The sequence below is a fragment of the Balearica regulorum genome, chromosome 5, assembly GCF_011004875.1.
Source record: "Balearica regulorum gibbericeps isolate bBalReg1 chromosome 5, bBalReg1.pri, whole genome shotgun sequence".
NCBI lineage: Eukaryota > Metazoa > Chordata > Aves > Gruiformes > Gruidae > Balearica > Balearica regulorum.
Genome location: NC_046188.1, coordinates 51,536,775 through 51,553,234, shown reverse-complemented (window position 1 = coordinate 51,553,234; position 16,460 = coordinate 51,536,775). Strand labels below are relative to the sequence as shown.

Genomic DNA, 16,460 nt, shown 5'->3' with positions numbered 1-16,460 from the left:
TTTCAAAGATGACCACATAAAAATGGCTCTAATTCCTCCAACTAAATGGACTCCTTGTTAACATATTCTAGTTACCATTATAGTTCACATTACTGACAGTACACATCCAGCAGCAACACCAGTGGGTATTTTAAATTACATCTGTCCTACTGTTTACTGCTAAGTCTGCTCTGGGAGCAGGAACCCAACTTCACTCCAGTTCACTCCTTCCCTGCAGTGCCTGTACACGCTGACTGCAGATGCTGGGATGTTGGCAGTGCCAGAGGAAGACAAAGCTCAACCTGAATTTCATATTTAAGAGGTAGAATGTGCAGGGCTTAAAACTGCTTTGTAGGATTGAGGTATAAGTAGCTTACCACAGAGGGTCTGGAATACTGTTTGTAATCAAATCTGAATCTCCTGACCACCATTTTGTCCCAACCACAAGCCCAGATGTCACTTTACCACACAGCTGACACTCCAGCCTGTGAGTTCACATTTCATAGTAAAAAATTAATGAAAGGAGCTCCTATATTTCCTGTTTAACATTTTGGCCTTCTCAAGGGTAATAAAACAAAATCTCCCTACAACAACAGACAAGTCAGACAAATATAATGTCAAACTACTTCAGAAATAAGCTAGTCAAGATAATAAACCTCTTGGGTTGCCATTAATTGCATTCTTCTATGCATTTGGCAAAGATGCTTCCAGAGGACGTATGATAGCTAACAGAAAAGGACGTGCTAATTTTGTATCTCTTCTTTAAAATGAATTTAATGCTGACAAAAAGATACAAAAAGCTAAAACCCTCCCCACGTCCTCAGGACTAGTGACACCACTGACAGTTCTATTAACAAACCAAAGCAGAGGCTGCACAACCAGACAGAGGGAGCCCTGCGCTGAGACTCCAGGGCAGGGATCGCCATCCCAGTTCTCCTGCCAGCCAAGCAACCACGGGGGCAAACTTGTTTCTCTGTTACATATCTGCAATGTGAGGTTAATCATACTTCATGAAACATTGAGATCTATCAGCACAAAGCTTGCTGCAAGAGCTCTGTATTTTTATTACCACCAAATTCCCTAGCTGCGCCCATAACATAGAGGGAATAAAAACTCCGTATCAACCAAATAAGCAGCTAGGTTGAGCGTAAAACAGCAATACAGGATACAGCCATATTTATTCACTTGCATTGCTTCCTGCAAAACAAAGATGACAGTAAGAGCCCATACTAATAGTTACTGAAAATCACAAAACAAGAACGTATCGGTTAGACTTAACTTTTCCTATTATGCTTTCCGAATGACTTGCCATTGTCACCATAATACAGCATGAAAAATACTGCACTCAGTCTCTGTTTTTGATTAACCAGGCACTCCGGGAATTTCTGTCTATCCCTAATCATAATTAAAAGTTGTTATTCCATTTTCAATGTGGCTTGTTGGCAATTAAATCTATTTGGAAAAAAACTTTTTTTCTTCCATAGAAATTATTTATTTGTTTTTAAAAATAAAGTAGACCTGTTAGGTTAAAAAGCTAATTATGATCCCTCCTTCTGTCTAGATGTTATAAATGAAGTTTCCTCATCTCCCAGTGACTCTCAGAAGAGTTGAAGAAATTCAGCATCTCTCAGAAGGTGAGTGGGACCTTCAGAGAAGATTGCAATATGATAATGAAAGGTCTCACAGCAAGCCCTGTTTCTGCCTCAAGAGCACAGGGATGTGTTAAGCAAAGCTCCAGCTTATGAGCTGTCTGAGGAAGGAATTCTTGAGGACTGTCTGGCACAGTGCGGTTCTTTCCTTGACTGAGATGCACACAGATGAGCAGAGAGAAACTCGGTTTGCAAATATTTTCCCTGGGCTCAGATTCCTGGTCCTCCGCTTTCAAAGTTTGGTCTAAAATTGAGGTTTCACCTTCATGACTTTTGTTGCCATTTATGGTTGGAAAAGGGCTTCTCAAAGTGAAATTTTTCACTTGTTATTGATTACAGCTGTCAAAGGAGCCTGTAGGTTTTCCCCATCCTGTCAGCCCCAAGGTGTTTAGCATGGCAAACCAGTCTCCCTGTCAGTAGTGAGGCAAGAAGAGCTAAAGAAAAACAAAAACTGGTAGGGAAAGCAAAGCATTGCTCCCCTCCACAACAACTCCACTCCTACCATCAGGCAATGTGGGCAAAACCTCTTTTCATGGCACAAAGACCATTTTAAATCCCTCAGAGTCTACAACCTGACAGCTTCTGGTCTAGATTCCTTGTCTAAGTACTTACTGCACAGACACAGGCAGACATTTCCCTCCCTTTTTGCCAGTGAAAGGAAGATGATGGTGTGCTGTTTTTCCACCACTTCACCTCCTCGTCTGTACATCAGAAGTGGCCATTTTGGCTAAATCTCACCTCCTAGTGACACTGCACTTAAGATGACAATTTGTACTGCCTGATTTCAATGGTGAAATACTACTTGGGAAACTCACACTTCTTTTATATAATTTAAAGTACAAACACTTACTATATCCATAATCAAATACATTTGCTATCAGCCCAAACAGATGCCCCCAGCACTCATTCGCCATGTTTCATTAGAAACCCTTATACCATGGAAAAAAAGTGTTTGTCCTTGGTCTGTAAAGACAATCTGAAAGGCTCAATATAATTTTTTTCTGCAGATAAACAGACTTTGTTTTTTTTCCTGCACATTTCATACAGCAGTGCTGTGCACAATGCTGTAAGGATGAGGGAGTAAACATGGCCCTAAGAGCTGTATCCTCTAAATTATACAGTGATACTGTGTGAATATTTGCAGTAACAAAGCAGACAAAGAAGCCTCCTACTCTTCTCTGATCCTTGCCTATTGGAAGCTCTGCTTGAGTTAAATATATAATCGCACAAAACCAACAAAATTGTCACTGGCAATACAGAAAACTGGGTCAGTCCAGCTGCTGAAAGTCTGTGTTTGCTGCATCTCCTTGGCCTAAACCTATAATTCAGTTTGAGAACTGAAAGCAAAGCTGCTCAAGTTTCGACACAATTCAGAAAACAAAACAAACCCCTAGTCCAATTACAAACTCTATTAGGTGGTAAATTATGATCACTCTACCCAATTAACCTGCTCCATTTAACTGTAAAACCTACATGGACAGAATAGCCCTTCTGAGGGGCCTGGAATAACAACAGATATTCACAGACAACACAAAAGGGTGAAAAAGTGACCAAAAAAAAGTTATTTTCTAGCATAAATCACTGAGCTTTGATTGAATAAATTCAACTGATCCAGGGTAATGTTAACTATATAGCACAGATCTTAATTCCAGTTGTAACTAACATGGAAATCATAGATACATATAAAAGCAAAATATCTTTTCCAGTGAAGAACCAAGGAGTTAGGAGCTGGAGGAGAAGGGTCACTGACAATCACGCAACACAAAAATTCCTGATAGACACCAGCATTTGAGAGTATGAGAATACCCGAGTCAAAAGTTAATAGCAATTAACATCAGATGCCTGACTTCAATTCCACTTCACACCACAGATCTTGGTGAAATCCTCAGATTGCATGTGCTGCAGAAGTCCACAGACCTACACACATTTAAATAATCACCTGCAACTCCCAGTTAAAAGGCACACCATGCAGTGGCGATTGCTTTTGTGAGTGTCTCCGGTAACTTGTCAACAGTGAGTGCTTGCCATTTGCTATCACGCAGATTTTTGTTTCAGTTGCAAACCAGAAATTCTTTTTCTTTCCAGATTTCTGACAAAAATCTGACTTTCAAATGGGGTTTGGGGCTGGTCACTATGTCCACTGTAATTGTTTAAACGAGACCAAAATAAGAAGTATTTAAGATAAATAAAAGAAGGGGGGAAGACTAACCCTTTGTTTAAATGTTTCACCGCCTCAGATCTAGCCACTTGGAAGTTATTACAATGTTTTATTGGTAGTTTTATTTTTCCAGAAGATTCAGAAATATTTTGCCTTATAGAGCTTTAAAGAGCGCTGAAGTAAACTCCAATGTATTGTCCTCTTCCTTTCTCTCCATTTCAGCGGCTGTGCTCTGTGAGATTATCTTAAATATATCTCGGTGGCTTAGTCATTTGTTGCTGGGTGATCAACTGTATACTTACGGCAACTGTGCCAGATGCTGCAGCACCTCTTTTTAAATCTGTTTATCTGTCCTTCCCTAACCACAGCATGTTCTTCAACACCTCCATGGTTTTTATAACATGATTGGAAGGACTGGGCTGGGTTTTTTCCCTGTTCAAAATACATAGACTGTGCAGAAAAAGACAGAGTTTCAAGGGGGAAAGAATGAAGATTTACACATTTCACACATGACTTTAGTAGACAGGATTTTATTTTTATTATTTTTTCTTAAACACTAAAGATTCATAATACATCAGCCTGCATCATAAATGGAAAAAAAAAAAAGCTATCTGGCTTGGAAAGAACAGACTTGGTCTCTGTATTCAGGTAAACAGCACCCACATCACTTAAAGTTAGATTAGTTTGCCAGTAATCTAAGGGGGGGGGGGAAAAAAGAGGATTCTGGGATAATAATTCAATGTCCACTTCAGTCCCCTCACCCAAAGGGCTCAGCACAATGTCTTACCAGGCCATCCCACTCTGCAGGAAACAAGGAAACTCAATCGACATCAGGAGTAAGCAACATCTCTATTAACAGCCTGATCCATTGTATTAATTATAATAGCTCCTGCAGATTGTCTTTTCTAATCTTTAGAAAGCCATTCACTGAGACTGAAGTTCAAATGCAATTATCCACTCAGAACTTTATTTTAGATCAATAAATTGATCATGGCCATTCACATACCTGACGCAGGAATGGGAGATCAGAGCACCTGAGGTGACCCCAGTTGACAAGGTGGCCTCTCTGCAAACCTGGGACCTGCAAAACAGGAGCCTGTGTGTGAGAAGCCATATCTTTTGCAAAATACAAGGAAAACAACTCTCTCTAACAGTGTCTTTCGGTAAGGACAAAAGAGATCACCTCATTAACAGGACTAAAATTACTGGATTGAAACCTAATAGAGAAAAACCTGGCAAGGTATAAGACTTTTAATTAGTGTGACTGTAAAGGTATGGTGCATGAAACCTGTAGCTTGGCTCATCAAGTCATCAGAATGACAATACCCGCCAACAACAGTGGGAGCAGAGCATGAGGGAGACATCACGTTCTCAAGCTGGTAGGATCAAGCTTTTCACTCTCAATGGGACTTAAGCTCCTTTCTCCCATGGGCACTTCTGAACATCCCTCACAGCATGTTTCCACTTAGGCCCATGTTCAAGCACTTAATTAGAACAGGGTAGCATTATCTGCTTCTTTGCATAATCTGAATCACATTAAACACTGGATCAGATATGAGCACTTCATGGACTTGAGACTCAAAAAAAGATGCATACATAAATTCTACACACCCAGAATATGTAATGTATAAATTCATTGCGGGGGGGGGGGGGGAATTGTTGTAGAACAGAAAATACAAGAAACTAATACTGCCAAGTTAATCTAAAGGAAATAAAATCAGCTTCCTAAAATCAAAATGTTTTCATAAAACACTGAGGCATTAGAATAACCTTATTACCTAATATTTTGATTTTTTAGAAAGTTATGCTTTTAATATTTTTCTCTATAACCAAAGACTATTTTTTAATTTCTATTTTTAAATGAAAGCTGAGATATCCCCAAAATTGCATACATACAGAAATTGGAGGGGTTTAAATAAACTAAAAATTAAAAAAAAATTTTAAAAAAATCAGTAGAACAGCAAGGGGTGTCATTAGTGGGACCATACTGTACAAAAGATTGAGATGACTGCACATAGCACAAGACAGCAGTAAAATTAAACCTCCATCCCAGGTAAGGTCATTGCCCACGTGATGCTCTGCTCAGGTTTGCCCATGCTCCTCATGCCGCCATCACCCCAATTATGGACTGGCTGAAAGGCTTTGAAGGGAAAGCTTTTAATGTGGAGAACGTTATAAGCAGAGTAACAAAAGTTTTTATGCCAATGCAATGACTGCCCTAGTTATTGTTTAAGGCAGGATTACTGCACTTAGAGTGATAGAAACCATCAGGAATGGGCAATTAAGAGTTCAGACTAATCCTCAAAGACAAGATGCTTAAAGACCTAATAGCCTGACTGAAACCAGTGAGATCAGAGAGTGATTTAACTCTTTCAAAAGGCCTACAAGGCCTTTGACACTTATTTTCCCAGTAGGCTTTCCTTGTCTTCAGTTCAAAGTCATCCAACAGGGTGAACTTCAAACACCTGTTTCAAGTGAAGATGATGGCACTGGAGGATGTGTTTTATTCAACCAGACAGACTCTACAAGAACAAGCATGGATGTTCAGCACTCCTGTCTTCTACTTCACGAGTTAAAAAAAAAAAAAAAAAATCTGTATGTTCTAATTACTGAATAAATGAGATAGATTAATTAGATTAGACAGACAGAAGGAATAGGGCCATTCATTCCCATTTAAGCACACTCTCAGTTCAAGGACAGTACTGAGAAGGTAAAAAAACCCTATTGCATAAATTAAGCAATTCAAGTACCACATCAGAAGATCTTTCAAGTAAGAAGTAATCCTATAAGAGAAAGAAGACTACGAACCACTGATTGCACTGCCATGTCTGTACCCACTTTTGAACGTTTCTGCTGCTTAAAACAGCATTACTGCATCAGGCACAGAGCTTAAAGTGCCATGCAAGACACAAAATAGGCTTCCCCATGTCTTCAATCCAAAGTGCACCCATAGTACAGAAACAGATTATTCTCAACTGGAAGAATGCATCCAAACTCTATTTCCCAGCAGCCCTCAAGAGAGGATTTGATAGAAGTGAGGCATGAACAAGAAGACACCTTGGGAGAACTACATATTAAAAAGGACCTCACTGGGACAAATGTGTCTTTATTTTCATTTCCAGCTTATTAGAACAAACAGAACTCGATGTTTGTTCCAGTTTCAAATGGCAAAAGTAGCAAAACCAACAAAAAAATTGAGTAAAATTAAAATTGGAGGAATTGTTTCTACAATGTACCTATCCAAAGTTTCTGCCTTGTTTCTAATCCAAGAAAGTGTTTATGTGTCTTATGTATCGCTTGATCTAGCTTGACTTACATTCTTGGAGACAGAATTTGCTTGACTTATATTCTTAGAGACCACCACAACTTTAACTCCTCTGCTGTAAATCCTTTTGCATTTTAGCACAGAGATCTACATATAAATATACAAGTGACCAGGCACATAACCAAGAAATAAATTCTAGACTTTTGCCTGAAGCAGAGGAGCAGCCCTACTGCCCACTTAACAAAACATATCTATAGGCAGCATTACTAAAATGGCTTCTACCCTTTTCATGGTTTTTAATGTTTTTGGTTTATGAACTTATTTTTTCATGTCTGCCAAAAACCCAGACTAATAAAGAATGTTAGCATCCATTTTGTTGAAAATTTTTAAAACCATACTGGCCCCATCAAAATATTAACCACGAAGTTCTTCTCTAAACTTTTTCATTTCACTTTCAAAGGGTAAAAAAACCTCAAGATCTCTTTGTTGTCATCATCTACATTTTTTTAAATGTGGATGCTCTGTTATCCCATTACTACAGCTGCTGATTGTTCACTGAGGTTAACTCACGTTATTGCAGATAACAAGCTCAAAGCCTTTGCAACTTCAGGCTTACTTGACATCAATCACACTGTGACTTTTCAAACTCCTGCTACAGAAGTTCCCTTCAACAAAAATTAAGCCTCTGAGCTTATGATTATTTATTCAGCCTAACTAGTCCCAGTTAAAGCAAATGAGATGTAAGATGTCAAAAAAAATGTTTCTGTCCCCTTCCTTTGCTTGGTGTTTAAGTTCTACCTGTCCTGGAAGGAAGTCCTGAAAATGTTTTGATAAATTACTTGAAAGGTTTTATTTAATATTACTGCACTCAATACTTTCTTTAATACTGTAAAATAACATCATAGGAACATGCTTAGCTGATTTTTTGTATGGGAGTCTCAACAGCATTCTTAAAAATGCATACCCAGTGCTGACACTGAAGCACATCCAATCATCTTAGAATCATAAAAAATTTCTTAAAAAACCTGGTACAAAGGCAGAATTCACTGCTCTCTAGCAGCCACTCCAACTGATGAAGCAAGCTCACTTTCCAGGAGGAACAAAAAAGTATCACAAATGCAAACCAGAAATCTGAAGCACAATGGCAGTACGGCCAAGGTTAAACAGATCAGATTAAATGAATGATATTTCCATCATGCCCTTAAGGCAACTAACAGGGCAGTCTGTCTCCTGGGAGGGAAGACATCTCTAGGTCAAGGCCTCCCTGCCCTGGTAGCCTTGGTTGAAATTCAGGATTAAGAGCAGGTCTGAGCCAGCTGATGGGGACAGCCAGGCGACTGGAAGGAGTGGGGAACACTCCAAACCTGAATTATGAAGTATCTGTACACCAGCAACGTGAGCCACAGTCCTTGCCCTCGCAGCTGGAGAGAAGCTCTAACTAGTAGCATTTTGCAGGTAGCTCCCACCTGGGAGCATGTTTTTAAGCAAGAGGAATTATGTACCACCACCACCAGTCTCACACGCAGACACATCTAACACAATGGCTAGATAGTCATTACCTCCTCATGTCCCCGATGTGTAAGACTCCTTATCAAGAGCAAGCTTGTCAGAAAACAGTTATAAAGCAAAATACTGGCACACTAAAGGCTCTGTTTTTCACCAGGATTCAAAATGGGTACTTTTTCAGTCCTTTGTGAAACATTTCCTTCCAGCATTATTAACTGAATGGTTTTCATTTCAAGGTGGGAATGATTGACAAAATGCTCCTACCATTAATAAAGAATCATTAATTCTGACATTTCTGTGGAAAAAAGACATTTTCTATTTAAAAAAACGCATTTTGGTATAAGAACTTGACCACTTATTGACAACCTGCGTTCCTGGGAGAGCCCACATGGTGCTGTCTGCTAGCTGAAAACAGCATCATCTACAATGCCTACTACCGAAAGACAGCTTAAAGCCTGAGGTATCAAAAGTCAATTGAATCTGGAATTCCTCAGGGTATGGCGTCCTGTAGCTGATTTTCACTTTCTCTATATATTGTCTTCTCACTATCTGTGGAGATCCTCAGGGATCACATTTCTCTTCTCTGCATCTCCTGGAGCACCAGAGCAGAAAGAGACTGAATTTTCTTTCTTTCCCTTGACAGAAATACATCTACTCCTGATGGGCTGCATGGTACCAGAATGCTGCACTCTACTATTTGATAAGACAAGGTAGGAATGATGAGCTTCGCAGGCTTCCAAATCCAACACAGCCACCTAAATATGTTTTCCCTTGCACTGCACATTAGCTTGGCATAGAAATGATTTGTGTCAATGCTGTATACAGATTGTTCACAAGTAAGTAAGATTAGAGCTGAGGCCGGAAAACTCATTACACAAATACTACATTCCAGGATCTTGAACAGAGATGTAGTACCAAGGAGAACAGGACAGTAATGATTGACAAGAAATCACCCAGCTCCACCCTCAAGCAACTCATGTAGCTGAGGTATTCCAGAGAATAAAGCCATATTTGATCTTTTCACATTTCCTCATCAGATGTAATTTAGTAACAGGTATCCCTAAACTGTCCAGAAGCCAGCATCATCCTGAGGAAAACAAAACCTTACATCAGGCTCCAGAAAGTCACAGGACTAGATACAGAAATGAGACTGCAAGGAAGCGAGGATATTACTGCCATCCGCAGAGACTCAAGCAGACTTCAGAAAAATGACAGGGGCCTTTTGCAATACATTTAAGCTTCAACATGCAAAACGAGAAAGATTATAAGATGTCAAGATGATTCAATCTGTTGCTTTTGCTTACAAAGAGCAAACCATTTATCTAAAGAACACTCGAGGTTTTTTTGATCTTAGCTGATACTTCAAAGATATTTAAAATAATAAGGCAGGTAAATCCTGCACTACAGCACGTGACTTGAGACCTCTGAGAGCAGGGACAGATAACACAGATGAGAACGGGGAGGACATTAGTGTAGGACCACACCTGCCCTCCTCTCCAGCTTTCACTGACAACTGAACTATTGTGATTCATCCCCAACAGCAGCACTGGCAAGGACAAAATTACCAGGAATTCATTAAGCATCTCTCCCACAATACCCAGCACTGCTGCTGGCAACAGGAGTTTTCAGGGAATTTCTCAGATACAAGGCACTGTGAAATGAAGGAGTTATGATTCTCTCTGCCTGTGCCTGGGGGACACCCTTCTGGCTGGCCTCTGCTCAGCAAGATTGGTGATAAAGATTTCATCCTGCCCCAGCCACTCCAGCTATGCCTGCTTCAGTTGGGCTTTCTTTGCTCTGGGACTAGATACCAGCACTTAAAGCATGGAAAATGTCAACCTATGGTTGAGTGCACATTTTTCACTGGCATTACAGTACCACGCTAGAGATGAACACGTTCTTTCCTGTGGTGATACACAATACACAAATGCTGAGATAAATTAAAATTAAAGAGGTTTTATCATTTGCCTGGCTTTCATAAAGTTTTTCCAGCTCCAGGCTGGAATTCCAGGTCTAAAAAAAAAAAAAAAAGGAATAGGAAAGAAACAATCTCTGCTAAGAACCACCAAGCCCCTGGTGAGATGATACTCATTTTGGGAGTAGAAGACAGGTTCAAGCTGAGATCTGTGAGGAGGACAAGCAGAGTCTTGAATGTGGTTCTTTCAGTCCTAGAGAGTGCCCTGGCCAGCCTGCCACTGGGAACATTAGGTGAAAAGGCTGCAGCTCTTTTTCTGTGTGTGAAAATCTTAGAAGTCTTTTTTTTTTTTTTTTTTTTTTTTAAACTTGGGTGCAGAAGAGGCTCTGCAACCTCTTCCCTCTCTCCTGAGGGCCTGGCTGCCTGTGCCAGCCCTAGAACAACATAACCATAAGCTGAGACTAGATTGCTGTGAAACAGCTGTGAGAAAGCTCTGTGAGACATCTCTAGGAGGGCCCTTACCCCTTTGCTATGGAGCTGCACTTAAGCTCAAGCCCTTGGGCCTTGCCTGAGTTCACACAAGCTTGTGCCTGGACCTGGACCTTGCTGATTCTGACTGCAACATGCTAGCTTGATCTTGGACCTGTCTCACCTCCGTGCATTGGATCACTGCACTCTTGGCCAGCCCTGGTTACCATCACTGGACTTGCCTGCTCCTCTTGTTCAGGTGCAGTAGGACTTGCCATATTTGTGGTGAGGGCACTGCCCTGCCTGCCTGGTGGTTGCCCTTGATTCCCAGTGCTCCTCCACTTGTGAAGCAGCCCACGCTTAAGCTTGGAGCCAAGCACCACAGAACCTGGACCTGAACCTGCCCTGAATCAGAGCTGGCCTTGACCTCAGGCAGTTAAAGCTCTTAGAGGGATTAGGGGAGAGGCTGCACACTGATGGGGCACTTTGGGCAGTGACACAACCTTGTGACAACATTCAAGTTTTCTAAGCCTTAAAAGCTCCTTGAGTCAAAAAAAAAACCCCAAACCCAAACCAAAAAAACCCAAACAAAAACACTACAAAAACCAAAACAAACAAAAAACTCCACCATACTCCTTCCCAGCTCTAACTATAATCTGCCATACAACCTTGCAGAAATATAAAAAGCTTTCAGCACAAATCTAACAGCAGCCATGCATACTGCAAGGTGATCCCTTTTCATTTGAGTTGTTCTGTAGCAGTATTTCCCAATGCTTTCTTCTTTGCCACACAGTAAATCACTGAAAACTCTGCCCCAAACCCACAACAGTTAAATTACTAACTTACCTTTCTCTAAGTTGCATTAATTATGTTCAGCTTAATGGAAGCAATTATTTAATTAGTACAAACTGCTGTTCACCTACATACTCCTGTAGAAACATTTTGGGTTACACACAGGCCAATTACCTGCTGAATTGCACAGCACCTCATCACAAAGTTATTAAAAGTTCAGCAGAAGACTCCCTAGACAGTACTAGACTTTTGTTTTCAGAAAGCTGTGACCTCAGTGGAGTGAAACTGAGAGGGTTGACACATACAGCTTTGAAACAGCTGCCCTTACCTTGAATAAGTTTAACTGTTTTAGAAATCAATAACATATTTCCCACCTCCTCCACTAGCATTAATACTATGGCTACTACTAATATTGGCATAGTACTGGACAGAATGAGATTCCCACTGTAGTGAGAGCTGACTACCCTCACACATGCACATACACTCGGAGACAGCACTTTCTCTAACAAGTACACAACTAGATGGCATGCACAAAAGACAGGAGGAAGGCGGCTAGCAGAAGCGTCTCTCTTAAGCTAAGCTTTGAACTTAAGACACTTCAGATGCTCACCTAAAACTCCATAGCATCAGTGTGGACCCAAGTGATTCATTCAAGCTTGTACTGCAGTGTGACTCTAGCCCTCAACTCCTAGCTTTCTGCCTTTCTCACAAAATCATCTGGCCAACGGCAAATGACCCTTCCTGGAGAAGCAGCTCAGCTGTTCCCATGACGGCACATTCTCTTACCTGTATGCACACACCCCCACCGAGCTTCTCCTGACCAGCCGAGGACAATCAGATGGCATGGGTCAATCACCAGACAGCACTGAGGAGCTGGAACATTTCCCTAATAAGCAGAGAGAGCTCAGCTTGAGGTGCCATTGTCTGTAACTAAACAGAGAGTTGAGATGGTGCACTGCCAACCTGGGAGGAAGCCTGAGTCCCTGATCTGGAGAGCCTCCAGAGTACAGACATGAGAGCCAGGGACACCTAAACTGTTGCACTGTTTCCCATGAAGAGGGGCAACAAAAACCCTTAATTTCAGGGGGCAGGGAGGAGTACAGAGGTACATCAAGGTCCATACAGCACTGAAGGCTACAGCAAGTCTGGCAGAGCTCACTGCCTCAGGGCAACCAGAAACAGAGAGCGCCTGGGGAATGGGAGGTCTCCAGGGGGCATGGAAGAGCCAGAAGCACTGGTAATCCATACGTAACTGATCCAGCAGGTCACTGAAAGAGGAATATTTGTTAATGTTGGCCTAGGAATCACTTACTGAGCAATTCTGAGGGTAATGAGGTCTTATCTATGTGGACACTGAGGACAGTTCACTGAAGTTAATGAATTTTGTTAGGGAATTGCTGTCATTAATGCCTTTAAAAAGAGATTTCTCCTACCCTGGGTAGATAACCATACCTGGTAGATTCGTGTAGGCAGACAACGTTCAAAAACGCCCTCTTGAAAAACACCTACATCATACAAGGGACAGAGAAGACAATGAAAAGCTGAGACCTTACCTGGCTGGAATTCAGATTGCCAGGAAACAGAATGGCCGCTCTTACGGATCACGTAGAATTGGTCAGAAATACGTACTTCAAATGAGCTATTGGCCATGTGGAGATCCCCATGGAAAGGCCAAGATATCAAACTCCTCTGCTGACCTCCAGAGAATTTATAATGAGATCACAAGACACAACCTTTGCAGAACAAATCCACACATGATGTTGGTGCTCCCACCACCCTCCTACAAGGCTGGCTCACAGCATGCAATGTACAGAGCTGCAACAGGCCACCTGGGTGACTTGAGAAATCAATGACAAATGAACCCATGGCTCAGTTTTTGGAGGGCTTGATGTCAGTTTGAAAAAACAAAGTTTGAAAAACAATTCATACTACTTGCTTTGCAAAGCAACTTCTCACACCTCACTGGTAACTTCTCATTAGCACTTCACGTTTGCTCTCTGGGAGCACAAACTCGTTTTGCATTGCACATATGCTGAGCACAAAGCTAAAAAAAGTCTCAGCCCCAAAAGTCCATGGCCTGATGAGATGACAACACTACTGGACTCCCCAGAGTGAGGAAGCATCAGATAACAGGGAAGAGGATGAGGATCCTGATGAGGAACGTCAGAAGTACCAGTCACTGGCCCTCCAGACTTAAACCAACTAATGCACACCAGGAACACTAAAAGGCTGCCTCTTCTTCCTTTTCTCCTCTTCCCCATAATTAAAATGATTTCTAGGAGTTAGCTGGCCTCCAAGTGTTTGTTTTATACAGTAACTTCTTTACATTCCTCAAATGTACTAAAAATACAGATATACACAAAGCATAAGTGTCATTCTGCGTAGAGGGTGCTGAAAAATTAAAATCCTTTTCTTCACCACTGTGAACCCAAAATATTGTCACACCAAGTGTGGTTCTAAAGATGCAGACAAGATAAGTTGAATAACATACTCTACTGGAGTATAACGCTTTAACAAACTACAGATATATCTGACCTCCAGTTAATTGACTAACACATCACTGAAGATCTGGGAAATGAAGACCAGAATGAGGAAATTTCTTCTCTTGTTTCCTGTCACCTTCACCAGTGTATCTTCTAACAGTTCCAAGGTTGCATTTTACAGGATACTGAAAAAGGAAAGGCAGCCACTTTGAAATTTATGAGAAGCCAAGGGAACCTACTGAGTGCCACCTTTCTTGTTTCATTCCTCATGCCACTGGCATAAACTGGGTTCACAGTCTGCTCCCTCACTTAACAGCCCTATGTATCTTTCATTCATACATCTCTCCCTGTCTACTAGTTTTTAATACCATTTACCAACATTCATTTCTTCTCGGCTGCCTTCCTCCCTCCAGGGTTCTCTCTACAGCCCCAAGGGAACTCAGGAAAATACATATTCTACCATTTCTGTTTATCTTTCCAGGTCCTTAGGATAAGGTACTGCACTCGTCCTTCCCCAGGCTGAAGACCAAGTGGGACACTCTCCATTACAGGCTAAAAAGGCTGCTATTTAAATTTGGATGTTTACAGTAATAGAAGTGAATTGCTGGTACCACCAAAGGCACAAAATGAAAGGCTAGTCAAAGCCAAGTTTTTTCCTATACAGGAGTGCTGTACACAGGAATTAGGCCAGAAGGGTTGGTTTTTAAGAGATAATGACAGTATAAAGATGCAAAAGTGTTTTTTTCCTGGCAGGTATTTGTTTCTCATTTCCTGAGTTTTCTGTATATGTTCTACAGCATTTAAATCTAGCGGTTGGAGCCTCAAAAGCACAAAGGTACCTAATACAATATTCCAACTAAACTCCTCTAAGAAATGCCTCAAAGCCATTTGACTGAATGAAGAGGCAGAAACATTTACCATCAGGTGGCCTTCTCAGCTACAGAAATTTGCACCAGAAGCATCAGCACTCTAGTGCTATTTGCAAAAAGTCTGCCAGGGCTGAAAATAATATTCAGGAGCAATAAAACCTACTGACTGTGGCTTGTAGTGAAGGCAAACTTTTTGGAGAACAACTTCAAGCTATGGTTGAGATGCCAATCCCTGTATGGAACGAGTCAATACTCAGTGTTTGAGAGTGAAGAGGCTCCAAAGAGACACATCTTTTACAGTGATTTCAACCTTGCTGTCCTTAAAAGCTGGAAAAAAAACCTAGCAAAAGTGAATTGAAAAGGTACCAAACCAAAAGAAAACTGAAGCTCAAAAGATGTGACCATGCAACTTCCCAACATAATCAGGACTTGGAACTCTCTCTCTAGGTGTCATATACATAAGGTAGCACAAGGATGTAAGCATATAAATCTAAGTAGAGCGGTATGCAAAACTTGTTACAAGGCTCTTTCTAACCAAGAGGCTAATGTACACTGGGGTTATGTAACTTGTTTCTATTAAGAAAAGAAAGTAAGGACAGACACAGCATTTCTTGGATGATATTTATTCACAAAATAAAACTTAGAAAATCTTGTTTCCTCAAATAATGAAGAAACCAAACAGCAAGAGACAGTTGTTTAGACTCTATCTCAGTGTCAATGTTCTTGTCAACCTGCCCTGTATACCAGTTTGTTGTCAGTTTTTTCTGGACCCTTGCTACAAATAATTCCCTGACTGCCCATGGGCCTTCTTGCCAGTACCAGCTTCAGAGATGCTTCTCATTTTTCCTCCCTCTGACACTCTTTCAAATGCTCATTCCTGCAACAGATCTCAGACTCCAACTAGCTTTGCATAAGGAGCAAGGTGTTGCATAAGGCCAGGTCTGCAGAGTGTTCAGCACACCACCATGATGCCATACAAAATGCACTTAAACTACTGCAGTAAAGCACATTGAGTCTAGTTTCAGTAGAAAGGAGGAAAACTGCCAAGTTCCTAAGTAGGTCTCTAATAATAGCAAGATGTAAAATTAAAACTCAGGAAATATGCAGATTATGATCCTGGCCTTTAATGTTACAAACAGTGCTAAAATACTGTGTATCTTCAAAGTATGAAGTCGCTCGAGTATTTAACAGCACTTGAAGAACAGTAAGCTCTATTTTGTTAGAAAAGAATAACATCTTTAATTGAGCTTTTAAAAAGTGACCAGGATTTTACAAGGGTAGATTTCTAGCACTACTTGAAATTAAGATCTTTTAAATATTTTCATGTTATACATCATTAAGCTGAAGCATTCAAAACCAAGGTAGAGAACAAACCA

The 16,460-nt window shown here is 40.9% G+C and overlaps 1 protein-coding gene across 12 annotated transcripts in view; it reads right to left on the bottom strand.

Annotated features, from left to right (window-relative positions):
• The window catches only part of TSPAN4 (tetraspanin 4), a 468,762-nt gene that overhangs the window by 301,029 nt on the left and 151,273 nt on the right, over window positions 1-16,460 (bottom strand). For 11 of the 12 annotated variants that reach the window (XM_075754869.1, XM_075754876.1, XM_075754871.1 and 8 more), the window contains one exon: window positions 4,793-4,867. The exons of the other annotated variant lie outside the window; for it this stretch is intronic. In XM_075754869.1, coding sequence (XP_075610984.1) covers window positions 4,793-4,867 — 75 coding nt within the window. The remainder of the gene's footprint in view (window positions 1-4,792; window positions 4,868-16,460) is intronic. 12 annotated transcript variants of the gene reach the window in all.